The sequence below is a fragment of the Thamnophis sirtalis genome, unplaced genomic scaffold (genome assembly GCF_051295495.1).
Source record: "Thamnophis sirtalis isolate CommonGarterSnake01/CBP01778 unplaced genomic scaffold, rThaSir2_p1.2 scaffold_3, whole genome shotgun sequence".
Lineage (NCBI taxonomy): Eukaryota > Metazoa > Chordata > Lepidosauria > Squamata > Natricidae > Thamnophis > Thamnophis sirtalis.
In genome coordinates this window covers 167495686-167523685 of record NW_028261383.1, presented here as the reverse complement: position 1 = coordinate 167523685, position 28000 = coordinate 167495686, and the positions used below count along the sequence as shown (strand labels likewise).

Genomic DNA, 28000 nt, shown 5'->3' with positions numbered 1-28000 from the left:
GGTGTGAAGTCAGTGCCACTGAGACTCCTTGGGATGCAAAAGGCTGCCAGCTAGAGGGATTTCTTCATCCCAAATTCTCAACACTCTATGAAATCTGCAGAAAAGGCCGTTTCAGAGCTTTATTGTATTCAGGCAATCTCTTTTCTGCTGGGCAGCCTTGGTACGAAGCACGGCCCTCGCTCTTCCCATCCCCGGGCAGCAAGCTCTGTGGCCCGAGAGGCACTCCTTAGGCACAAAGGGTGACGTAGCGGGGGCCCATGTTTCCGAAGTAATCCCGCTCCCACTCACTCATGAGGGCAAAATGAAGTGGGCGGTGGCAGAAGTGGCACTCGGGAGAGGTTGAGACCTGCAGGGGTAGGCCCACCTCCTGCCACGCAGCCAGCAGTTTTTCTGGAAGAGAAGAAAGCAGGTTAAAATAACAGACTATTCTTGCATTGCTATTGAATGCACCCACCCCTCTCCTAGAAGAATGAAATATTCTAGAAAATATTAAAAAGGCAGAATATTATACCTCCCTGGATGAAAAAAGGAAAAATATGCTCTTGGAAAGCAGCCCCCCATCTTTGTTAATAGCCCCAGAGACGCTGGGCCAGCTTATCTACAACACAAAAGACTTTCACCCTCAGGAGGAGTGGTGGGATTCAGCCGGTTTGCACCTACTTGGGAGAACCGGTTGGTAACTTTCTAAGCAGTTCGGAGAACCAGTTGTTGGAAGAAATCTTTTGTTTTTTTCCCACTTTACAGGGCTAATCCTGTAAGGAAGGTAGGAAGGAAACATTCTGGTGTTGTTTCTAGCCTAATCTTTATTGGCCTGCTTACAGAAACTGCCTCTCCGGTTAACCCTTATTACCATTGTAACAATTAACGTGAAGCGCCCATCGAGCTGAGTGACAGTGACTTGGCCACGCCCACATGATCACATGACCACTGAGCCCCGCCTACCCAGCTGGTCATTAGGGCCGAGAACTGGTTGGTAAATTATTTGAATCCCACCACTGCTCAGGACATAATAGGATTAGCCCTTTACCCATCTCACCACGTGACACCTGAGAAGATTATATCACCCAGCAAGATTCAACCAAGCCTGGAACTAAAGACAACCTACAAAGTTACCCCTGCATGGCCCCATGGGAGTCTGGCAACCGGGATACATTCCTTGCCACAGGAAGAGGAAGTTAAAGTTCAAAATCTTGAGAGAGGGTATAAATATATCTCACTCTCCACTCCATGTGGTCAGCTACCCATGTGGTCCTGTCCACCATTAAACCATCTTTCCAAGCAGTCTCCATGTTTCCAGTGTCTTTCTTCCCAATTGGAACTGTACCCAGATGGACATTTCTTCCAACAGGAGCTATAGGGTGGTCTCTGGAGCTAGTAGTAAGAAAATGAAGGGCCAAGGCTCTGAAGTGGAAGCTAAAAAATGCGTGACCCGTCAAAACCGCGGACCACAAAAGCGCGATCGACAAAATCGCGCATTTGACGTCATCACAGCGCGATGAAAAAGATCGAAAAATTGAAATAAAAATTAATAAAAATTAAATTACAGCAAGTCGATTCACACAAAGGTAAGGGTTAGGGTTAGGGTTAGGGTTAGGTTAAGGGTTAGGGTTAGCTTTAGAGCATTAGCGTTACGTTTAGCGTTAGGTTAAGGGTTAGCGTTACGTTTTTCGTTACGTTAACGGTTAGGGTTAGGTTTAGGGTTAGGTTTGGGAGGGTTAGGGTAAGGTTTTCGCTTTATTTTTTACATTTTTCGATCTTTTTTGTCGCGCTGTTATGACGTCACATACGCGCTTTTGTCGACCACGATTTTGTCGTCCGCGGTTTTCTGGTATTACCAAAAAATGAGAGGAAATCCCTGTCCTTTTTAAAGTCCATCGTGTGAGAAAAGAGTCAAATCTCTGAATTGAAAGCTTCTGCTTACGTTCTGTTTATAGACAGAACTGTGGCTTTGCCATTGCCTGCATCAGAAGAGAGTAAGTCTCGGCTCTTATTTCATCCTGCTTTTGAATTTGCTTCTAATGATTAAAAACGTTGAAAAATCCAGGCAATTTTATTTTATAAAACACGAGTTAATATTTACAGAGATCTTTCAGTCTCCAAGGAACTTTTCAACACTCCCCATAAATACTATCAGCTACCATATTTACAGTAGGATTGTGTGGAGTTAAAAACAAAAAAGGATAAAGTTTACCCCTCAGTTATTTTTGTTAGGTATAATTACTGATTGTACAGTTGTAGAGATGAACCTGATTTTGCATTTAATAGCCGCAGCAAGACTGTTGGTGGCGCAATACTGGAAGAAGGAAGATTTGCCTACTATTCAAGAATGGACATTGAAAGTAACAAACCTAGCTGAGATGGCTAAAATATCAGCATATCTCAAGGACCATTCAAATGAGAGATATAAACTGGAGTGGAGAAGATGGATTGACTATACTCAAAATAAATATGGGACTAAGAAATTCCAGATAGTTTATGACTGAAGAAACAAGGAATGATGTAATCTGTTTAGAGCTAGCCTAGCAAAGAGGAGTTAAAGCTCAAATGAAAGATGATACTAACTTTTTAAAAAGTTTATCTTAGAATATCTTTGTTAAAGATTTATACCCTGTATTGGTTCTGGGAAGCCGCGGGGGGGGGGGGGAGACTGGGGGGGTTGGGTGGGGAGGGTAGGGGGAGGGAGGTAAACATTTGTAAAAGTTTTTTTTTTCAAAATTTTCAATAAAAATAAAAAATAAAAAATTCTCCACTGGCCACTTGGTGTCAGTACTTACTCACCTTAGGTGTATAACTATTGGCCAACCTGCATATCTATAAAGTAAAATCTTCCCAAGGGGAAATAAAGAGGATTCTGGTGATCAGAAGGCCAGGATCCTATTCACTGTCAGCCTTTTATAAGACTGGACTAGAGATAACAACAAGACCAGTTTTGGACTTTCAGAAGTACAATTTTTACAAGCCCTTTTCTGCATTTGGTGGTTAATGGGTGGAAAAAATTAATGGGTGGAAAAAATTAATGGGTGGAAAAAGCAGGTCACACACTAGGCACACCAAATGAAGCATCCTCAAAAGGATATACATGCATGTTGTGGCCCAGCAGGAGCCATTGGAGCTGCCACCAGACTCCGACAGCGAGGGGCCCTATGAGTCGACTCTGGAGGATGTAGAGGACCCTGGACAGGGTTCCGACTCTGAGCAGGGCGCAGAGAGACTGGCTGGCCACCAGGTGGCGCCTGAACCTTGGATCAGTGAGGAGGAGACAAGGGAGAGTGATCCAGAAACCAGCAGTGAGTTGTTCCAGGATGCACGCCATCGAAGAGCCACTCGTGTCAAGAACAACTACGTAATTACAGGAGGTAATTACGCTCAGCTGATGGTCATTAAGCTCCTCTCCAGACTATAAAAAAGACTGCTGGTGCCACACCCTTCTTGCAGAAGTCAACGCTTTGACTAAAGAGAAACTAACTTGGCAGGCTGGATTGCTGCCAGAGTTTGTCTGAATTGCTGCCAAGGTTTGTCGGCCTTGCTGCCAAGGTCCTTATCTGTTTGTTTACTTGGCTTTCAGCCACTGAGATTCTGGTCTTGTTATTAAAGGACATTCTCATTAAGCATGTCTCGGCTTTCGTTACTGGACGGAGGAGGGGGTCAGAACACATGCATCTGCTTAGAACTATAAATCAGAACTAGGTGCAACATTTACATAATATATACTGTAGGTTTTCCTACTGTATTTCTGCTATGGTACTAGATTTGAATTACCTCCACTAGACCGATTAGATCCCACAGATTAGGCCTCCTCCGAATTCCATCCGCCGGCCAATGCCGACTGGCGACTACCCGGAGGAGAGCCTTCTCTGTGGCTGCTCCGACTCTCTGGAACGAGCTCCCCGTGGAGATTCGAACCCTCACCACCCTCCAGGCCTTCCGCATAGCCCTTAAAACCTGGCTGTTCCGACAGGCCTGGGGCTAAAGAGCTTTTCCCCCCCTCCTCGAATGGTATGGCTGTTGTGTGCTTTTAAATTGTATATTGTTATGTTCGTCTTTTTTATCCCCTGTCTGTACCTCCTTCCCTGACTTGAATTGTGAGCCGCCCTGAGTCCCCTTCGGGGAAAAGGGTGGCATATAAATGTAATAAATCCAAATCCAAATCCAATTTGAATTTTGTTTGCTGTGAAGTGATACTTTGTCACAAGCCTGGTGCTAAAATTCTAACTGGGAGATCGGAATAATTTGCATCAATTTTCATTATATACAATACATGATGAAATTGCAGTTAATTCTAGCTATTGTTTATGCAGACCAGATTCAGTTTGTAAAAATACGTCCCGGGGTTAGGGTTCAGTTCTGTTTATGACATCTTCAGTGGTCACTGCACTGGGTGTGTAATGAATAGAATCATAACTTGATTTTCACTTAAGTGCCTTGTTTCCACAGAGATTCTGAGAGTTCTAATCCTGCCTTTTACTAGTATTTGATTTATAGAATGAGATGATTTGGGTAAGATAAAGCTGGAGCCTTAGTGCTCATGGCACTGGAGACTCACCCACAAAGTAGTCCATCATGGGTGGGGTGTGGTGAGGCGAGGGGGCCAGCCGCAGCAGTTCCTCCCCCCGGGGCACAGTAGGATAATTGATGGCCTGGACGTAGATGTTGTACTCTGAGAGGAGCAGATCACAAAGCTGGGTATTCACGGCTGCATCTCCAACCTGAGGAAGAAGAATGAATCAGACACACTGAGGAAGGGTATCCGGCTGTTTCATCCCTCTGGAAAGTTGGCCATAGAAAATTTAGGGTATCCAGGGGTCCCCTCCTATGATGGACACGATTCTGCAGCCACTCAGTCCTGTTCATTCATTCCATTTTCTTAAGTATTCTATAAAGGGCTGTGTATATTAAGGACATGGCAAAGTGGCGTCAGTAGAATTTAAGCCTTGAGGACTGTACTCCTGTGTCTGTTTTGCTACTACAGCCCTAGCTTCTCCCTTCCACCATCCCGGGGCGTCCCTACCCGTATGGGTATGATGTGACTTGGGCAGCTGACCACAGGCAGCCCGGCATCCATGAGCAACTGGCGCATGTGCTTGACGTTGCGCTGGTGGGCACGGCGCAGCACCTGCCCCTCGGGACTCTTCAGGATCCGAACAGATTCCAGGGCCCCAGCCAACACCATGGGGGGCAGCGAAGTGGTGAAAATGAATCCGGCTGCATAGGAGCGCACCGTGTCAATGAGGGACGTGGTGCTTGCAACATAGCCACCCACGCAGCCGAAGGCCTTTCCTGAAGGAGAAAGGGAGGGAAAAGAAAGATGTATCTTTAATGACAAGCGTGTCTTATGCTATTAAGTGTATTTAGCGTTAAGAAGCATGACTGAGCTAATGCAATTAAAAAATAGGACCATGACTTCTGGGAAGCTGGATCTGAAACTTGTATACAGTGTGCAAGCTGAACATACTGTATGTCTTGCATTTTTTCCTTCTTATGAACGATAAGGAGAAAAAAATCAGAGGCTGAAATCTTGCAGCAGCCAGCAGAACTCACCACCTTTGGTTCTTGGGATGGTCAGCTTTTTAATGGTCAGTAGGGTTCCTTGAGAGCAGGAGTCCCCAACCCCCCCAGTCTATCTACCGGCACCAGTCCGTGGCATGTCAGCAACCACGCAAACAAGCAAAGCCCCATCCACAGTATGCAGGCAGCATGCAAAACCGCTCCCCCTCCGGTTCGCGGAAAAACCTTTCCCCCACGGAATCGGTCCCTGGTGCCCAAAAGATTGGGGGCCACTGCCTTAGAGTATTTATGACCCCCTTTCTTTCTGGTTCCTCTCCGGGTCTTTGCTTTCCCAACTCACCCAGAGTGCCAGACACGATGTCTATTTTGCCCATCACTCCGTCACGTTCCCCAATGCCGGCTCCCTGGGCCCCATAGAGTCCCACAGCATGGACCTCATCCACAAAAGTGATGGCCCCATAGCGGTGGGCCACATCGCACATCTCTTCCAGGGGGCAGATGGCACCTGCGGACAAAGGATTATTGAAGACACTGGATTACCTGAATGGCGAGAGCTTCCAACCCACTTTTTTTGTGTGTGTGCAACTCCCGGACTGCCCTTTGTGCAGTCCATTTTGCAGTATTAGCCTAGTGGGTGCCTATGCTTCCAGAATTTGTTAGCTCACCTCTTGTCCTGCAAGTCTTTTGACTGGGGTCCCTGTTTATTGTTGTTTATTGTTCATCTAGTCATTTCCGTAGTGACCCGTTATAATCTTAGCCGTTTTTCCCTGAAAATGCTGTTAGTTGTCCCTTCTTCAACTGGCCAAGGAATCTGGGCTGGCCCAGGAAGAAGGAAACACTTTTGGTCAGCTTACACCTAGAAACGCCTTTCTGATGTATGATGGTGTTTTATGACGTTATTAGGGACACCATGTAGCGAAACCTAAAGGGGGGCAATTACCGTCCATCGAATGCACAGTTTCAAAGGCAACAATCTTTGGGGTGCTGGGTTTGGCCTTGCGAAGAAGCTCCTCCAAATGGTCTGGATCATTATGCCGAAACACATACTTTGGAACGCCGCTGTTTCGGATGCCCAGGATCATGGATGCATGATTCCCAGCATCGGAGTAGATTTCACACCCTACGGGAGAGAAACCAAGCCAAGAGTAACTCCCCATTCTCTCCTCTTCCCACAATTTAGGGAGGACGGAGGTCTTCACTTCAGGCTGATCCTGGGTCTCCTGTACTGCCTGGTTACCTGGCATCATGCGGGCAAGCGTGAAGAGGGTAGAGTCATTGGCCACAAAACAGGAGGTAAATAGCAGAGCGGCATCTTTGTTGTGCAAGCTGGCCAATTCCTCCTCCAGAGCCACGTGGAATCGGCTAGTGCCGGAAATGTTCCTGGTACCTCCTGCTCCTGCTCCATAACGCTGCAGAGTATCGCTGTGGGTTAGAAGAGGAAATTGGGACTTTGCTCAGAAAATGACAGAGATCATCTACCGCCAGTTCTAACACCCGGCTTTCAGGTTTCCGAGAGGAAAGCTTTTGCTAGAGGCAGCCTTGCTGGGTTCTGGATGTAGGTAGTCCTTGACTTGTGACCACAGTTGGGACCAGAATTTCTGTTGGTAAGCAAGGTAGCTAACATTGGGTAAGTCACACCTAGCTTTACAATCTTCTTTGCCAAGATTGTTAAGAGAATCACTGCAGTTGTTAAATGAATCACGCCGTGATTAAGGGGATCTGGCTCCCAACCATTGACTTTCTAGAACTACCTGAATCTTCCCATCAATGGCTGATGGCTCTGCTGATCTTATCTAAGCTAAAGCTGGAGCAAAGTATGATTCAGGTAGTTCCAGAAAAGCTTCATGACATGCCCATATTTCTTTTTTCCTTTAGACCAGGGAGGTCTTTGACAGAATAACGCTAACATAAATTGAGAAATCTACCACCCCACCCCAAATAATACAATACAATAGCAGAGTTGGAAGGGACCTTGGAGGTCTTCTAGTCCAACCGCCTGCCTAGGCAGGAAACCCGATACCGTTTCAGACAAATGGCTATCCAACATCTTCTTAAAGACTTAAAAACTTAAATCTTATTGTCAGTGGCAAAGCGAGGGTCCTCCCCTCCACTATAGAGTTGCTCTCCATAGAGTGGCAAAGTGAGGATCCACCTTCCACTATAGAGTTGCTGTCTATAGAGTGGCAAAGTGAGGATCCACCTTCCACTATAGAGTTGCTCTATATGGAGTGGCAAAGCAGGGGTCCCCCCCCCCACTATAGAGTTGCTCTCCATAGAGTGGCCAAGTGAGGGCCCACCTTCCACTATAGAGTTGCTCTCTATAGAGTGGCAAAGTGAGGGGTCCTCCCCTCCACTGCAGAAGGATCCACCTTCCACTATAGAGTTGCTCTATATAGAGTGGCAAAGCGAGGGTCCCCCCCCCACTGTAGAGTTGCTCTCTATAGAGTGGCAAAGTGAGGGGTTCCCCCCCTCCACTATAGAGTTGCTTTATATAGAGTGGCAAAGCGAGGGTATTCCCCCCACTATAGAGTTGCTCTCCATAGAGTGGCCAAGTGAGGGCCCACCTTCCACTATAGAGTTGCTTTATACAGAGTGGCAAAGCAAGGGTCGTCCCCCCACTATAGAGTTGCTCTCTATAGAGTGGCAAAGCCAGGAGTCCCCCCTCCACTGTAGAGTTGCTCATAAATATCAAGAAAAGCCTCAGGCCCTCCTCAGTTTCCCCATCATCCCCATTATGCATGTTGGCTGGGAATGGTGGGAAGTAGAATTCCTCCAGTGGAGAAAAGCTGGACATACAAGGGGGGAAATTAGAATTGTTTGGGAGGCGTGGAAAACGGCAGTGCAGGGAATATTGCCTGCCACTCACCGTATGGCTTGCAGCACCCGAGGGTGGCGACTCATTCCGAGGTAGTCATTGCTGCACCAGACGGATACCTCTCGCGCTTCAACCTCAGAGGTAGAGAAGTCCTCAGCGAACGGATAGGCATCTGCCCGGCGATTCACAGTCTTGAAGATCCGATAGGTATGATCTTGTTTCTTCGCTTGGATCTTTTCTTCAAAGAACGCATCGTAGCGAAACACAGGGCTGTCTGTTAGGAAACAATAGGCGTTAATTTCTGCCTAACCTTCACTCATTGTCTCTCAATGGTGACTTTACAGTTAAAAAACAGCATGCAGGAAGGGGCTGTTTGTTTGTTTATTTGCCAGTAAGATCCCACAGATTGGGCCTCCTTCAGATGCCGTCAGCCAGACAGTGTCGGCTGGCAGGCCCCCCGGAGGAGAGCCTTCTCTGTGGCTGCTCCGACTCTTTGGAATCAGCTACCCCCAGAGATCCGGACCATACCCACTCTCATGGCCTTCAGGAAAGCTGTTAAAACTTGGCTGTTCCGGCAGGCCTGGGGCTGTTGACCTCACTGTTGAGGTCCAGCCCCGGTTAGAATGAATGCATGTGGCTTTGTGTTTTTAAACTGTCTTCTTTTTATTTATTTTTTCTTTCTCTTTTTCTTCTTTTGTAAGCCGCCCGGAGTCCTTCGGGATTGGGCGGCATATAAATTTTAATAATAAATAAATAAATGTGCCTGCCTTTATTACTTTTATAAGTAACTCAAGGCAGTGAATCAGTGGTGGGTTTCAATTTTTTTTGGAACCTACTCTGTGGGTGTGGCCTCCTTTGTGGGAGTGGCTTGCTGGCCATGTGACCTGGTGGGAGTGGCTTGCAGGCCATGTGTTCTCTCTCTCTCTCTCTCTCTCTCTCTCTCTCTCTCTTTCCTTCCTTTTGTCTCTGTCCCTTTTTTCTTTTTTCTTTCATCTCTCTCTCACTCTTTTTCTTTCTTCTTTCTTTCTTTCTTTCTTTCTTTCTTTCTTTCTTTCTTTCTTTGTTTGTTTCTCTTTCTCTCTGTGTGTGTGTCTGTCTGTCTGTCTGTCTGTGTGTCTGTCTGTGTGTGTGTGTGTGTGTGTGGCAGTGGTGGGTTTCAAAAAATATTTGGAACCTCTTCTGTAGGTGTGGCCTGCTTTCCGGGTCCACTGGTGGAACCTCTTCTAACCGGTTCGATAGATTTGTCGAACCGGTTCTACTGAATAGGTGCAACTGGTAGGAACCCACCTCTGCAGTGAATATATCTAGTATTCCTTCCTCCTCCTATTTTACCCACACCAACAACTCTGGGCTGGGCTGGGCTGGGCTGGGCTGAGAGATTGATCCAAAGTCACCCAGCCGGCCTTTCGTGGCTAAAGTGGGACTAGAACTCAGTCTCCTGGTTCCTAGGACGGCACCTTAACCGCTACACCAAACTGGCTCTCCCTGTTCCGTTCAGCCTGGGTTAACCTTCTATTATGGTGGGGTGAAACCTGAATAATTAACATTTTGCAGTTCAATGATTAAGGCCAATAGGTATCAGGGCAGCACCTAACATTTAATAGAGGAGAGGCAGGTTGGGACGCTTTAACAATCTTTTCCTGCGTGGTGCCCTCCAACTGGAATTCCCAACCATGCAAATTCAATAAGATGGGAGATGCCATTTGAGCACATGAGAGAGGGGAGAGATGAAGCAGGAGACCAAAGTTAGCAGAAATTCTGTTCTCTGCAAACACATGCAGAGGTCTTCTGCTACTTCCTATAATGGAACTTTACAGTGGGCCCAGCAAAATCCAGAATATCAATGGCGTTGTAGGAAGTTAGCACTCTCTCCTAGGAAAATGAAATATTTTAGGAAATATTAAAAGGGCAGAATATTTCCCCTAAAAGGGAGGCAGAAATTCACACACACACACCTTCGTTAATGGGCCATTAAGGCTTGGGCCAGTCTATTCTACCTCCTTCAGGCAGAGCCATTTAATTGCCCTTCATTACACCATCACCCAGCAAGGCTCAACCAAGCCTGGGACTCAAACCTACAAAGTTACCCCTGCATGGCCCCATGGGAGCCTGACAACCAATCAGAGTACAAGCTCAAATTCAAAAGCCCAGAGAGAGCATAAAATCCACGCACTCTCAGCATCTCCTCCCTTTTGTTTTGCCCAGGACCTCAAACCATGTGGTATCGCCCACCAATAAACCATCTTTCCAAGAAGACTTCATGTTAGCTAGTCCAGAATGCGGCCGCGCGAGCGATCGTGGGTGCACCTCGTTTCACCCACACAACACCTATCCTCTGCGAGCTGCACTGGCTACCTGTCGATCTCCGGGTACGCTTCAAGGTGCTACTTATCACCTACAAAGCCCTGCATGGTATTGGATCTGGGTACTTGAGAGACCGCCTACTGCCAATTACCTCCACTCGACCAATTAGATCACATAGATTAGGCCTCCTCCGACTTCCATCAGCCGGTCAATGTCGACTGGCAACCACGCGGAGGAGAGCCTTCTCGGTGGCAGCTCCGACCCTATGGAACGAACTCCCCGTGGAGATTCGTACCCTCACCACCCTCCAGACCTTCCGCACAGCCCTTAAAACCTGGCTGTCCCGACAGGCCTGGGGTTAAAGATATTGACCCCACCCGAATTGTATGAATGTTGTGCTTTTAACGATGTATTGTTTTATGTGTTTAACATGGTTTGTCCTCCCTCCCCCTGAACTGTGAGCCGCCCTGAGTCCCCCCAGGGAAAAGGGCGGCATACAAATAAAATATCTATCTATCTATCTATCTATCTATGTTTCCAGTGTCTTTCTCCCCACTTGGAACTAATCCCAGATGGACCTTTCTTCCAACAGAGTGAATACAGATACTCACCAGATGGCAGCAAAGAGATACAGAAAATTCAGGCAAGATTTTTTGCAGCCCAGATACAACGAGCATGCCATGTGCATCCAGAAGGTCAAAGTCTTAATCCCTACCATTTCAACCTGAACATAGAACTGGTAATATAAAAACCAACCAACCAGCAAACCGTGCCTGAAACTCTGGAAACCAGCTCCGGGAGAATAAATAATGCCAAATATTTAGACTTGCTATGTAAAGCCACATAAAGCTTATTCATGCAGGGCATTTGGATAGCTTCCACCGAGCTTTTTGATGGTAGAACAATCATTGCCAAAAACATCACGCTGAGAACAACAGTTCAAATAGAATGAAAAAGCAATAACTAAGAAACAAACAAAAAAGCAAAGAAGCAATTACGTGGAGGAAGGGGGTTGGTTTGAAACCCCAAATCTAGTTTAAGAAAATATACTGGTACTTGTTATATTGTTTATTTCATGTTTCTTATAGCCTGCCCAGCTCAGAGTATGGAGAAAAGAGTGTGCAGGCTGCTCATTTGCAAAGTTGCAATCGTTTTAGTAAGCTTTCAGTAATAAAAGCCTTATTTTAATATACAGGTAGCCCACATTTAGTGATCATATCATTTAGTGACAGTTCATAGTTATGACAATAATGAAAAGGTAATTCTGCCACCAGTCCTTGAGTTTCGACCTTGCATAGCAAAAGAAAGCTGAAGGAAGATCCATGTGCAGTTGCAGTTTTATTCAGCGACTGCTTTATTTAACGATCAGGTTGCCAGTCCCAGTTGTAATTGCTAAATGAAGGCTACTTATAATTACTGAATAATTAAGGGTTCCTATGCACTCAAGGAGCTCAACAGAGAAGGTGCCTAATGCGTCTCTCTGGAGTTCAATCCTCAGCGTGCCATCTTTCCGTCAGACCTCAGAAGGCCAAGGATCCAAGCAATTATTCTGCACTGGGCATGGATTGTAACCGAAATGTGAAATCAACCCCAATATAGAGACAGGGAAAACATCTTTGCTCTCAGAGGCAGCTGTTTATTTGGTTTTTGCCTGGGTAAAGTGTCTCATTCTGCTGAAGCTGTGTAAGCCACTGGCAGACTAACTGTAGAAAGGTAATGAAAAAAGGTGAGTTAAGTGTTTTTCCTTTAAAAAAAATTGGATCAACAAATCCCAAGTCTTTCCTCTTTAGGGGCTTTATAGAGAAGAGAAATTGAAAATCAGAGACTGGTGTGGTGATGGGCTGGGATGACAGCCTGGTTGCGAGACGATCCTCTGGATAAAGTACCCAGAGAAGTGCTTGGGAATAGCCCTAAAAGCGTCCCCACTTTGTCATCCTAAAAAGTGGCACAGTTAACAGATGATATAAATAAACAGTCAATGTCATTTATACCTCCAGTTTTCACTTGGGAGAGAGGAGGAAGCAGACCTCAGACAGTTAAGCTTGACACAATTAAGTCTTCAGACGGAATCAGTTAATCTGCACGGCTGACCCTAATACCCAAGGGAAGCTGGAAGATATCACAGACCCTCTGAGCAACTCCCACCCACCCCACCACCCGATGGGAGAAGTTGTCAGGATCCAATTCCCCAACCTGGCATGTTGTCCTGGATGAGGTGAGACACTTTGTTAGAGTCCAGCAACTTCTTTTTGAGGCTGGAGTGCACTTCTCGGATCAAGGACGTCAGCACTCCTAGAGGGAGGGGGATGCAGACAGGTCAGAGGAAGAACGGGAGGGGAGGGTGTCTCATCTTTCCCGCCACCGTTGATCCCAAGGAGGTTGGACTCTTTCCTTACCTGATTTGAAAGGCCTGACATCTTCCTGGAGTTCAGGTTTTGCTTCTTGCACAAAAGAGCTTTGGCCACTCTGGCGCTCGGATTCCATGAAGGGGCACTGGGTGGCAGGGAGAGGCTGGGGCGCTGAGCGGGGAATCGAAACTAGAGGGTGCACAAAAGAAAATCCATCGTGATTTTGAGCCTCCAGAGAGAGAGGCTGATAGAGATATTCTTGAATGGGATTCCCCATAGGCATGGCTTTTAGCGAATTTAGCGTAGGAGATGAGAAGGCTGAACTGGAAGGCAGGGTTAAATGTATCATCTGTTTGGAATCATTGCACATCCACAAGAGACCCATGTGCAGTCCCTCCCACCATGAATTTGGTTGACACTTATCTAGTGCCAATTTAGCTTTGATCATTTGATGATGATGATGATGATGATGATGATGATGATGATGATAATAATAATAATCAATTCAGTAGCACAAATGATCCATTGGAATTTGTGCAAAAATTAAAATATTAAAACAGCAACAAACTGGTGGGAACATCAGCCTGAAAATGTCACCGAAAATCAGATGGTCAAGATCTTGTGGGATTTTCGCATACAAACGGACAAAATACTGGCGCATAATACACCAGACATCACACTGGTTGAGAAAAACAAGGTTACAATCATAGACATTGCAATACTAGGTGATAGCAGGATCGATGAGAAGGAATATGAAAAAATCGTGAAATACCAGGACTTAAAAATCAAAATTCAACGACTATGGCACAAACCAGCAGTGATAATGTAATTCCAGTGGTAATCGGCACACTGGGTGCTATTCCAAAAGCACTGGAATTACATTTAAAACAGTTAAAAATTGACAAAATCACCATCAGTCAAATGCAAAAAGCCGCACTGCTTGGATCTGCACGCATATTATGAAAATACATTATGTCGTCCTAGGCCCCTGGGTGGGGCCCAACTAGTAATCAATGCCAAAATGGGCAAAACAACTGGCCGCTGTGATACAATTCTGTTGTTGCGAATAATAATAATAATAATAAACAACTTGAACTCAGCAGATGCTCCTGGTTCTTTGCACTTGACATTTAGTAGCTTCCAGATTCTCCACCACTTCAACTTTTTCCAAGGACTTTTGGACTTAATTCTTTGTCCATTCAGTCCACTAGGTCTCCTGTTTCGCTAAACTGATGTCTTCCAAAATGAGAAGCCAATTTCCAAAATTCTTGGTATTGGTCGCATTGTCCGTAAATTTGAGAAGTTCTATCCCAGGATGTCTAGAGGGCACAAGCCGGGGTAAGGAAGGCTGGGTTCTGGAATTGAGTCTCCAGGGGTTCAGTCAGAGAAAGGTTTTTCTCATCATCTGTTAACAATTTTTACAATGGGAGATGAGGAATGTTACATGTGAGGTGTGTTTCATGCAAATACCCTCTATCGGTCATGAAAATATAACCAGCATGCCTGATTTCAGATCCCTCAATTGACTTGGTTGGTTGTTTGAACCCACTTTCAACACCTAATCTTTTTAATGGTCATGGGCAAAGTTAGGACTAAATCTATGACCCGTCCATCACATAATCAGAGATTCTTCCATCCATACAAACCTGGGAAAGAATTTTTTCCATCTGAATATAGGAAAACCAAGCAGCAGGAACAGGATTCTAGCTTATATTTCTGGCAGGTTATGCTCTCATTTTAATATGATCGCTTTGTCAAGGCAAACCTTTTTTATGCCCAGGGAAGAAAAGATGCAGTTTCCACTTCCTTTTCTACAGACTGAAATACACATTAAATTTCTAAATGTATCCAAGTAATATTCAGCCAGGAAGTAAAAATTAGAAGAATTACAAGTTGCCTCTGAGCTAATTAGTGACTGTGAAATGATGACATCATGTCTTGAAGTACAAAAGAACAATTTCAAAAAGGAGCCACTCTAAAGGGTTCTAGGTGCTTTCACACAGAGATTTCAACCCTTTTACATGTAATCAAATAATGCAGGGAGTACAAACACTTTATACCCACAAAATTATAGGTTTGTTACCAAGAGACTGGCTTGATCTAAAAAATCTAGAACACCTCTACAAGAGCCCACTTGGGAGCTCCTAGCATGAAATGTGTGGTTTCGTTTGAACTCTTATGGATCTGATATGACATCAGTTTCTCTTTCCTTTTCAGTATCTTTTCTCTGAGCTCCACCCCATCATCTCACCAGCGTTTCCACAGGTGTCTTTTTCACCCTGCAGGTCAGGGACAGAACTATAGAAAGTGCGGGCCACCATCACAGGGCAGCGTTGAGCACTGCTGACCAGCAGTGGGCCCAGTTTCCGTAGGAAGAGAGATGGATCCCGGGTCAGGAAAGGACAGCACTGCAGAATTGAGGCCATGTTGCCAACCAGCTTTGTGCTACACAAGAGAAAGAAAGAAAAAGGAAAAGATGGAATATATAAGGACTGGTAATAAAGAACATCATTCTAACGTAGCATGGTAGAGCAATGGCACCTTTTCTCAATCTGTTGCCTGCCAGAGGCATTGGACTGGTGCATCTAGAGCAGTGTTTCTCAATCTTGGCAACTTTTAGATGCGTGGGCCCACCTCCATTCCCAGAATTCCTCAGCCAGCCTGGCTGGGGGATTCTGGGAGCTGAAGTCCTCACATCTTAAAGTCTCTAGAACTGGATTTGGGGACTGGTACCATGATATCCTTATCTGGATGAACACTATGTGCTAGAATCCACAAAGATCCTGTAGAAGCAAGCCCAGCATATCATTGTCCCCCTAGAGGGGGAGGCAAAACCTTTTTTTTAAACCTGTTGTGTTACCCGTGCCAAATTGGGGTACGCCAAATTGGGTACCTGAGAGCCCTCCTTTTTTATTTGTTTGGGAAGACAGTGCTTAAAGGACCAATTACCACGTTCCACCATGGCTTGACCTGTGGAATTGTAAGGAAGTCCATGAATTAGAACAATGTTCCAAGTTGTACAAAATTGCAAAAAGGCCAATAAAAAATAGGCCGGGCCATTGTCAGTTCTTAAAGAGAAAGGTTTACCCAAGGCAGTAATGGCTGAAAAAAGAATAAGAAATAACATGATTAACTCTTTCTCCTCGTTGAGGTATGGCCCAAAACACTCCTGAATAGGTAACAATAGAAACATGAATATATTTCCAGGGAGCCAGAGAGGGAACATAGGTGACATCCATTTGCCATAGTTGATTAGCCAAACCATGGGGATTAACGTCCGTGTCCCCCCTGAGGGGGATGCCCCAGAATATTGGGGGAAGATGAAACAATCTGTTTGGCTTGGTCGAGTGGAATATGGCAAGTTCGTGCCAGCCCTCTGGCATTCTGATGAAAAAAAAGAGTGATTAAAAATGGATCTGAAAAGAGAGTAGATAAAACATGAACAACAACAACAGAGCCGAGGTGGCGCGGTGGTTAAATGCAGCACTGCAGGCTACTTCAGCTGACTGCTAGATCAGCAGTTCAGCAGTTCAAATCTCACCGGCTCAGGGTTGACTCAGCCTTCCATCCTTCCGAGGTGGGTAAAATGAGGACCCGGATTGTTGTTGGGGGCAATATGCTGACTCTGTAAACCGCTTAGAGAGGGCTGAAAGCCCTATGAAGCGGTATATAAGTCTACTGCTATTGCTATTGCTATTGCTATTAAATGGAACCTTCAGAGAGAGGTTCGGAAAAAGACAAATGACTACGTATATGAGAAACAAAATATAAATGCTTTCAGTCTTATAATGGTTGCTACAAAGTGAAAAAGAAAGCCATGACATTAAGTCAATCCTGGGTGTGATGTAAGCACCTGGAAAATCAAAAATAAGTTGACACACAGAAATTTAGTTTAAAAGCTTGTTAAGAAAAGATTTGGAAAGCTAAAATAGCAGCAGCTAATTCTAAATGTTGCGGAGAGGACTGTCCTTATAAGCAACCGCTCCTCCCATTCACCCTCCACCTGAAAAAAGCTTGCAAAAGCGAAGGAAACGAAAGCAATGGACAAACAGGAAAAGAAAAAGTCATTAAAAAAGCAAGCCGAGGATCTTTAGGCAAATGATATGAAATACAGCCCACATAGTGGGAGCCCCTTCCCTCTGGAATGAGCTGCCCCCAGAGCTTCGTATAATCTCCGACCTCCGGTCCTTCCGACGCACCCTAAAAAGTTGGCTTTTCCAGCAAGCCAGCCTGGCCTGAACAAAAGAAAATAACTTATTGATCACTGTTAATTTTAATTTGATTTTTAAAAAAAAAATCTTATTGTTAATTCTAATTGGGTTTGTTTGGGATATTCTATTTAATTTTTTTTAACTTTTGTATTATGTGTTTCTTTTAATGTTGTACTGAGTCCTTGGGAGAAGGGCAGCATATAAATCTAATAAACCAAACCAAACCATAGTCAGTTAAAGCACTCTGAAGAGATAAATTATTCTGAAAATAAAATTAGAAATCAGATTTTGGAATAGGAAAAATAATATTAATCAAATCAGTCCAATTTCTGTGACAAACCCAAGGTTATTAATTCAACAACTGCCTAGAAAAAAATGGCAAAACATTTTGAAATGGGGTCTTTTTGTCTTCCAATACAGATAACATTCCTATAGGCAGTTTACTAGTAAAAAACATCAAAAAAGTTAACTAACAATTTACACGATCCACAAACTAAATGCTCAAAATCTCATTAATCTTTTCAACTGTGGGCAACAAGGGCTGCAAAAAAAAAAAATCACAATGAGATCGTTGAGGACTGTTTTCCTTTGGTCAATAAACCAAATACAGAACTAAATAAATGTGCCAGCAAAGAAAAATATGGACAAACCCAAGTAAGGGTCTCTAACAACTGCCATAAATTAATTAGCAAAATATCTTCGTGTACAGTTAAACAATGAAAAACCGGAGCAAGAAAAGATTGCAACATTTCATGAAGTTGTATTTCTGAAAGCCAATTAGGTTGTATCTTTGGGTGCTCCGATTAAAATATCATCCATATAATGATTTAACAAAGCCGATGGATAACGTTTACGGAAAGGATTCCATTCCGCAATATAAATCTGACACAAAGAAGGACTAAGTAAATGTGTAAATCAACCAACGAAATAACTTTGGACATTTTGCTTTTGGTTTTGACCCTTGATGGAAAGGGCTGCAGGAGGCTGCAGACATAACCCCCCCTCCTGGATTTTGACATTCCTTTTTGAAATGACCATAGTTGTAAAACTTTCCTTGAGGCTTGCTGCCTTGCAATAAAGCAGCCGCCAATTTATTAGTTTGACAAGAGGCTGTTCCTATATCTTGACATGCTTTAATCATATCTGCCAACTCAGGATTGTTCCCAAGACCAATAATTGCCCTTCGGCATTTGGAAGTAAAGTGCTAATTTCATCAACAACTCCATCTGATGCCTCAGAATTGTCTTATCTGTTGTCTTAAAGCATCCTGCAAATTGTTAATAAAATCAGGATACAGCTCAGTAACCTTCTGCCTGATATTAGAGAAGGCTTGCTGAGGCTTGCCAGAAAAAGGCACAGAAAAACCAAACTCTTCCTGATCAGGGGAGCCGAGGGGGATTTAAGCCAATTACTTCATGATCTTGTGAAATCAAATTAGGTGAACAGATAGAAAACATATCTTTTATATCCTCCCCCTCTTTTGCTAATTGTTCCTCTGACCGTGGAGAAGCAGAAGTATTAACCTCTCCACGAGGAGCTCAAAGTCCAATTAAAGATGGTTTTGGGGGAATAATTTTTATTTGATCATATTTAGGTGGAGGTTTTGTGGTCAACTGTTGTCCTGCCAAACCTTTAGAGCCAAAGTTTTCCACTGCTTGACGGCACTGAAACCATAGCTGTAATATCTTTACTGGAGCCCTGGGTTCAAGATGTAAAGTTTGCCCTATTTTTCCCCAGTCACGTAAACGAAGCATCCCACGTTTGGGATACCAAAGACAATGTGTCCCTATCTTTTCCACCAGCTCCCTTATGCATGCCTCAGGTGCTGTAACACCTGACTTCTGTAACAAGAATCTAAGTTCTGTCACGTATTGTTGCTGGTGTAGAGACAGCCTGCAACCCATACTGACCTCTGAGGGGTCCCGTAGGACAATTGGTGCATCTTGGGGGTCTGTTCCAGACGGGAGGTAAATATGTTGGCAGCTGCTCCCTCATAGGGTGCCTTTGTCCCCGGTTTCGGCACCAGATTTGTCCCGGGTTTTGGCACCAGGGTTTTGGTCTCAGAAATCCATCATAGCAGGTGGTGTCCAAAATGTCTGTCTGCCTTACGCAGAGTTTATTTGGCTTTTATACAGTTTTAACAAGCAAAGCAAAAGCAGAGGTAGCAACAGCATCTTATTGGTACATTTTACTTGTCAATATCTAAGTCCATCCCAGCCAGAGTAGAGGCTTCACATATCCAGATGGTCCCTGGTACTACCTGGTTCTCATAAACAGATGAGGTAATCGGTCACTGAGATCATGGCATTTTGCTGCGCATATCTGTACGTAACCTTTCCTCTGTTCCTACATTTGGTTCTGCTAATCAGGTGAACTCATAGGTTAAGAGGTAACCAGTTACTGAGATCATGACATTTTTCTGCGCATGTCTTTACATAACCTTTCCTCTATTCCTACCGTACTCTTTTTAACAATAGGATAAAGTCTAAACTTAAGAAGGAAGGGAACAAAATGTCCCACTATAGAAATAAGTTAATTTCAGGCAAGTGGGATTGGTTCATTTTTTTACGAGAAGGCCATGAATCATGATTGCTGGAACCAATGGGAGCTGTTATCTACAATAACCAGAGAACATTGGCTTGCCTACTTCTAAGTAGAGAAATGACTTGCTTAGCTTACATTTTACATCAAGCTTTTTCTGCTCCCACCCCAAATCCAGAAGTAAGATATTTTTTTTAAAGGATGGGAGGAAAGAAAGAATTTAATGTAAAATGCTAGATAAGAGAGTCGTTGATCTACTTAGAAGTAGGCAACCTATGTTCTCTGGATATTGTAGACCAGGATTTTCAAATTTGTGTTGTCAAGGCGTCATCATGTGACATATCATGACTCCCCCCCCCCTTTGCATGACACATCTGGCCAATGTGTGACACATCCAGCCTGCGGGCTGGGAGTTTGACACCCCTGTTGTAGACAATAGCTCGCATTGGTTCCAGCAAGCATGATCCATAAATCATGAATGTTGGAAACAGTAATTCAAAATATCCACACAACAAATAGGTGAGTGAGTTACAGATTGAATTAACCTAGAGGGACACTGCTTTGTCTTGGAAGTAATATTGAAATGTTTTTTTTCTTGCTTTCTTCATCCAAAAGAAATTAATTTTTAATTAAGACCCAAGGAAATTTGAGAGAGGAAGGCATCAAAAGAATCAAATAATTATTTTGGTTTCATAGTCATGGCTGTTGTTGAGCCACCCCGACTCCTGTTGGAAGCCGGATAGCAATAGCAATAGCAGTTAGACTTATATACAGCTTCATAGGGCTTTCAGCCCTCTCTAAGCGATTTACAGAGTCAGCATATTGCCCCCACAGTCTGGGTCCTCATTTCACCCACCTCGGAAGGATGGAAGGCTGAGTCAACCTTGAACCGATGAGATTTGAACCGCTGAACTGCAGATAGCAGTCAGCTGAAGTGGCCTGCAGTACTGCACTCTAACCACTGCGCCACCTCGGCTCTTATGACTCAATCAGTCAATTAATCAATGAATCAATCAATCAGTCAGTCAATCAACCAATGAATCAATCAATCAATAGCAATAACACTAATACTTAGATTTATATACCGCTTCACAGCCCTCTCTAAGCAGTTTATAGAGTCAGCCTATTGCCCCTTACAATCTGGGTCATTTTACCAACCTCAGAAGGATGGAAGGCTGAGTCAACCTTGAGCCGGTGAGATTAGAACCGCTGAATTGCAGATAGCAGTCAGCTGAAGTGGCCTGCAGTACTGCACCCTAACCACTGTGCCACCTCGGATCTTGTACCAGTTCTAAGAAAACCTATTTAAAATTAGGCTGGCATCTGGAAAATACCCATCAGAATTCAGGGAAAGGAAAAACATTAGGATCCAAAAAAAACCCTTAAAAAGTCTGTAGAAATTTACACCATCCAGGTTTACTCAGAAATGAATGCCAGGGATAATTATTTTGTCCTACTCAAAAAATAATAATAATCCTTAAGACATATAATTCTAGAAAAGGAGAGGTAGCGAGATCAACTGTTGTGTTCCAGGACAGGTTTCGTGTCCCTTTGGTAATAGTGCAGCAGGTGCAGTATATTTTCCCCTTTGGACAAATGTATAAAACAAGACAAGCGGCTAAGCAGGTATGGAAGAAAGTTTCCCTCTTTCAAAGAGAATAATCTTCCAACTTCCCAAGGGGTAGTAAGAGCCGAGGTGGCGCAGTGGGTAGAGTGCAGTACTGCAGGCCATTTCAGCTGACTGCTAGTTCAGCCGTTCAGCGGTTCAAATCTCACCGGCTCAGGGTTGACTCAGCCTTCCATCCTTCCAAGGTGGGTGAAATGAGGACCCGGATTGTTGTTGGGGGCGATATGCTGACTCTGTAAACCGCTTAGAGAGGGCTGAGGGTATATAAGTCTAACTGCTATTGCTATGATCAGGAAAAAAAGAAAAAGAACAGAAAGCCTTATCAGAAAAGAGGGTCAAACTGAGTAACATTACACAATGTGAATTATGGACTGGACTTCAAAGACAATGTTATTGCTCACACAAGTAGACCCCAACTTACAACAGCTCATTTAGTAACTCTTCAAAGTTACAACAGCACTGGAAAAAAGTCACTGATGACCATTTTTCACACTTATGACCACTGCAGTGTCCATGGGGGTCATGTGATCAAAATCCAGTCGTTTGGCAATTGGCTCATATTTATATGATGGTTGCAGGGTCCCTGGGGGAATCACCTTTTGCGACCTTCTGGCAAGCGAAGACAATGGGGAAGTCAGATTCACTTATTACTAACGTAACAATTTCAGGGATTCACTTAACAAGGATGGCAAGAAAGGTCATAAAATGGGGCAAACTCACTTAAGAACTGTTTTGCTTAGCAGCCAAAAGGTTGGGTTCGGTTTGATCATACGTTGAGGACAACCTGCATTTCTAAACTGAGGAAAAGGAGAGATGATCACAAAAACGAGTTTAATGAGACTGTCCAATAGAGCTGTCGTTTTTTGTGTAGGGCTTGATAGGAGGCATATCTTTGGAGTGTGTGTGTACATGTGTGTGTGTGTGTGTGTGTGTGTGTGTGAAAACTATCTTAAGGTCACAGAATCACAGGTGCCAATTATAGCAGACCATTCACAACTAGGTAGCCGGGCACATGTGCAAGTTTACAATAAATAATTTGCTAATCAATTGAAAAACTTTTCTCACTGATAGTTTAGTTCAATGGAATTGGTTTGGTCCGGATGCATTGATCAATAGTCGCACTTATCTTCCTACCAGCAGAGAAAGTCAATTTAACCTGCTGGCAGAGGAGGTCTGCTCCTCAGCTGATGAACATACTCCCTACATGGCATCGGACCTGGGTACCTGAGAGACCGCCTCCTGCCGATTACCTCCCATAGACCGATCAGATCTCACAGGTTAGGTCTCCTCCGGATCCCATCCGCCAGCCAATGTCGGCTGGGGACCCCCCGGGGGAGAGCCTTCTCTGTTGCAGCTCCAGCCCTCTGGAATGATCTCCCTGTCGAGATCCGGACCCTTACGACCCTCCCGGCTTTCCGCAAAGCCACCAAGTCCTGGTTGCTCCAGCAGGCCGGGGGGCCTCTGAAACATCCAGCCCCACGGAAATTGTGAATGTTGTGGTTTTGTTTTTGTTTTTAAAGTGTTGTCTTTATCTAGTCTTCCCCCTTCCCTTGTCTATTGTGAGCCGCCCAGAGTCCTTCGGGAGTGGGCGGCATACAAGACAAATAAATACAATACAATACAATACTCAGTTTGTGAAATTTACCTGAAAGGATGATTTTCCAATATTTAATCCTTATGTTTACTATAATATGGTATGTATTTATATACAGCAGGTTGCCAAATATAGTAAAGAAATAGAAAATACAAAGGGGATGGCTTTATTTCAGGGCATTTTGAAGCATTTTGAATTCAAAGTTAACTTCCTTTTGGGGTATTGTACTAACTACACTATGCCCCAGCAGGTTTCACCTTATTATGTGCTGAAAAGTCATGGATGATCACTAGGTGGCAGCAAAGAGGCAGAGTCTTCCAACTCTTTGCTGTCATCTACTGAGCCAATAGATGTGGCAGTGCAGTTATGGTAACCTAGTTGTACTTTGGAGTAAGTACTTAAAAGAAAAAGTACTTAAGAGTCGAGGTGGCGCAGTGGTTAGGGTGCAGTACTGCGGGCTACTTCAGCTGACTGCTAGTTCTGCAGTTCGGCGGTTCAAATCCCACCGGCTCAGGGTTGACTCAGCCTTCCATCCTTCCGAGGTGGGTAAAATGAGGACCCAGATTGTGGGGGCAATAGCCGACTCTGTAAACCGCTTAGAGAGGGCTGAAAGCCCTATGAAGCGGTATATAAGTCTAACTGCTATTAAAAGAAAAATATTCTCTTAAAGTCATGTCCTTTGATGGTCCTCTGGCCAGCTACACAACTGACTGGAAGCCAGTTTAGAGTTAGGAAGAGGAACAATGGCTGTTTCCACATTTTGCCATGTAGAACAACCAAACACTCTCTTTAATCTTCCTGGAAACACACCTAAACGGCAGGGATCACTGTAGAACTGAAAGTCTGCTTAGCCCTCGGGACAAAAAGAAGCACATCAAGGTAAGAGAGGGTGTGGAGGGACCAATTTTCCAGCGGAAGACTTTGATCTGTTCTGTGCAACAGACTGATATGTCTGTATATCTTATAGAATTTCTGACTTTTTTTTTAAGTAGCGAAAACCTAGCAAGCAACCCCATGGAACTGTGACTTTTCATATAAACAAACATGGACTTGGATGACAAACAATAGTAGGAGATAGAGCAAACGTTTGTATTTTTATACGAATAATATTTTTGATCCCGGTGGAAATGATGCTAAGAATATAATTTTGAGGCAGAGAACAAACATGCATAAAAGGATCCTGAAAAGGAATATATATTAGTAAATAATATGTGGAAACACTGATCATGAACTACCCTGTGTGACGCGCACAACTTTTGTAACCTATTTATCTTTTTGTCAAGTGAATTTCTTTTTTACTAGTTATCCGATGTTGGCATCAGAGGTCCTTTGAGAAGAAAATATCACATGGTGGACTGCATTTCTATAATTCCAGCTTTTTTCCTTAAGTGATTCTGGATATGACTCAGGGACTCCACAGAATGTTCTTAAGAGTTCTACCCTGTTTTCCCCAAAATAAGACCTCCCCTGATAATAAGCCCTCCCCAAAAATATTGCAACACAGCAGCAGCCATAAGGTGACCATGCTCGACCCTGTCTTATTTTCAAGGAAACACAGTAACATTTCTAAGAAAAATATAGGGGCGTGCGAAGAGATAAAATTTGTAGGTATATTCCAACTATTCTCTGAATATTCAAGCGTTCTTCCTTTTTAGCTCCATAATGATCTGTGGAGGTTGGACTAAGAGAGAAAAATTGGCGTAAAGCTCCATAGCAGAGTGAGAAATGGAATTTGAGTCTTGGTGGTCCTCAACATCTCCTCACTAGTGACTTACAGTGTCTTCATCACGTCATCCAACCATTGTTGAAGTGACATAAAGCCTCCTCAATACTGTTATTTTAGCACAATGGTGGTTGACTCACTTGAGAAGACACTGTAAGTTAGTTGAGGAATGGCCACTGAGCTCATGACATCATGTCTGTTGTTTGTGAAGGGGAAAAAAGAGTTGGAATGGGGAGTTTCTTTCTAAAATAAGTTAGAAGATAGGCTTCCTAGGGGAGTAAATAAATAATTGCAAAGATAATATGAATTGATAGTACATTTCCATCCATCGAATACTAAACTGGTATTGAGGCTACTGGATTTTCTTACATTGCAGTGGAATTTTTTGTAGACTTCAACTATTTCCCTGCAGTTACTAACCTAATTGAAACATGCATGTGATTAGACTATCGCTATATTTTTTTAAACAGTCTCAAACCCTGACACCTAACCAAATTTAAACCAACAACTACATTAAATAAATTAAAGCTCATTTTAATTTTAATCGCCTAGCTTGCCACAGTGATAGGCCACCTCTGCTTTTACATGTTCTTTCACAAGAAGGGCACATGAATATGTTGGGCAGTGATAAGCTCCTTTCATTTTATCTGGCTTAAAGAAGACACACCCCAGCCCAGTTGTGATGATTAGAAATAAAGGACGCAGCAAGAAGAGCTGGATGCTGGGCTTTTAAGAAGAGCAGCACCCATCATCTGCTCGTTCCCTCCTTGATCTGGAGCCAGATCAGAAATTGCATCCCTCTAAGGAACCCCAGGATCTGGTGCCGCTTCAGATTAAAGAAACCTGTAATACTTGGTGGGAGCAGAGGAAAAAAAAACATAACCGAAGCAAATTACTGAAATGCTTTTTCCTTTTAATAAAGAACATCTGTTTGGGTTAAACAACGTCGCTAAAAAAGCTCAGATTTCTACATTCCCAGCAAAATACCACCTGCATGGAGGGGAGAAGGAGTAAACATTTCTTTTTCAAACATTTCCCTCTTCAGTTAAAACATCGCTTTGCATGTCTTAATTTTTATGTACGTTTAAGAGAGATATGCAATTTTTTTTTCAACGGGTTATGGTAGCCGTGCCATTTGCAGCCATTGAGTGTGCAGATGTCAATAGTTACGCTTCACAATGAGAAAAATCTTTACATGCATTTAATTTTTGCCCACTGAAGAGCACATCAAGATAATCTCCCTGTCTCTGTCTCGCAATCTCTTACGCATTGGGCAACCCAATGCAAATATGATACCTTGACTTGCATTCTGAATTGATAGAATGCAACCAATTACAGTTGCTGGTAAGACACCACAGCCAAGTGAGCTGTGCCAACTAAAAATAAACTCACAATGAATATATCATTCCTGACTCAGATTAGAAATGGAACTTGACTGATCCAAACCATATTTTAATAATGAAATAAATATTTTTTTTAAACTCTCCCTTCTGCAAATCTCCCAAATGATAGTGTTCAGGGGAGACTTGACAAATAGCTTTAAAAATCCAAACGGATTGATGTATGTTGAGCAGCAATTTGCTTAATTTTTTTTTCTTATTGAATAAAGTAGGGTTGGGTTGAACTATGAACGATGGTTTATAAATCATACTAGCTGAGTTCATAAAATAAATTAAACCACGAAGAAGCAAATCATATTTTTTGCACAAAATACCGTGTGAACTTACAGAGGCATTATGTTAAAATAAATTGTTTTAGCATCAGTTAATAAGTTTTACTGGCGGGCAGAAGAAGAAGGTTCCTTGAATTCTAACCCCAAATATCAAGCAATTACACAAAAGATATACAGAACCCTTTCCTGAGATCCCAACTGACAAGGAAACTTGCAGTCCAAAGGAATTGAGTAACTGTTCCCATAATTCTCATAATTTTCCTTTCCCTTCTTCTTTTCTGTTTACATAAATGAATATGCCCGTCTTTTCTTATGTCAGGGAAAAAGGAAACTGGAAAGCAGGCGTGAAAATGGCTGGAAAAGAGATACTAACGCTGATCACTATTTTTCTGAATGGCTCCTTAGTTTGTTTTTCATTAGCAAAGACAAGAAGAGAAGACGTTGATTTATTACAACCTGCTCCTGTTTCATAATACTCAGCTTGTTCATAAAGGGAGAAGATGCTGCGTAACTTCTTTGGTAGTAAAAACTGAATTAAAATAGGTTGGTCAATAATGTCACTGTCAATTAGTTTTTCCAATACAAGGGTGTTTTGTTTTGTTTTGCCTGAAAAAGTTCAAGACCTGTGATATCAACAACCTACTAGTTGATATCTATCCCACAACAGCACCAAGTTTCTTCTATTACTTTCTGGAAATCAGATCTCAGGAACAGATCAGCTGCTTGTATTTAAGCTAGTTGGCAGCCTTAAGATCAATCCCACATGCCCAGCCAAGCCACTGGCATGTTCCTTCAGCCACGGACTAGAAATTAGAGGAAGTGAATAGAGAGAAATTCCCCTGAATGATCTTTCCATGATGTTGGAATGGAGAAGAGGAAATGAGGGGGGGGGGGGGGAAAGAAGATGAACTTCACTTAGAAAAAGAGGACAAGATGGAATGAGCTAGAGAAGAACTTAATAGCTGTCATCCCTCCCATTTTTTCTGCCTCACTATTCAGGAATCCTTAGAAAGTAACCCCAATTTCCCCAAACCCGTACAATTAACCTTTTTCCTACCTGTTGACCTGCACTGAAGTCGAACAACTTCTGAATGTTATTTTGTGCTCCAAGCCCACTTGGCTTGGGAGCTGCCTTTCCCCACCCAGCAGCTGAAGGCAGAGATAAGGAAAGCGGACCATGAGTGCAGTAGTCCCCTCCTGCTCATATTCTGTTGGGGGATTCCATATTCTAGTTTTTGAAAAGAGATGGAAACTCCTCTGCTTTCTTTGCAGTGTGGATAATTTTATTTATTGAAAATTTTAAAAAGCTTTTACAAGTATTTACCTCCCCTCCCCCACCCTCCCCACCTGAACCCATCTCCCCCCCCCCCGCCCCCGACTTCCCAGAGCAAATACAGGGTATAAATCTTTAACAATCATATTCTAAAGTAAACTTAAAAAAAACTTTAGCATCATCCTTCATTTGTACTTTAACTCCTCTTTTGTTAAGCTAACTCTAAACAAATTATATCATTCCTTGCTTCTTCAGTCATAGGCTATCTGGAATTTCTTAATCCCATATTTATTTTGAATATAATCGATCCATCTTCTCCACTCCAGTTTATATTTCTCGTCTGAGTGATCCGTGAGATATGCTGATATTTTAGTGTGGATAATTTTA

At 43.4% G+C, this 28000-nt stretch overlaps 1 protein-coding gene across 1 annotated transcript; it reads right to left on the bottom strand.

Moving 5' to 3' along the window:
* Window positions 1–104: 104 nt before the first annotated feature.
* ALAS2 (5'-aminolevulinate synthase 2) lies at window positions 105–27519 on the bottom strand. The gene is made up of 11 exons (XM_087710803.1): window positions 27398–27519; window positions 15224–15417; window positions 13021–13161; window positions 12818–12916; window positions 8372–8594; window positions 6743–6927; window positions 6446–6625; window positions 5846–6010; window positions 5009–5277; window positions 4544–4706; window positions 105–390 (listed from the first exon to the last, which is right to left on the bottom strand). The coding sequence occupies exons 1-11, from the start codon at window positions 27517–27519 to the stop codon at window positions 227–229; spliced, it is 1905 nt and encodes a 634-aa protein (XP_087566929.1). The 3' UTR covers window positions 105–226.
* Window positions 27520–28000: the final 481 nt, after the last annotated feature.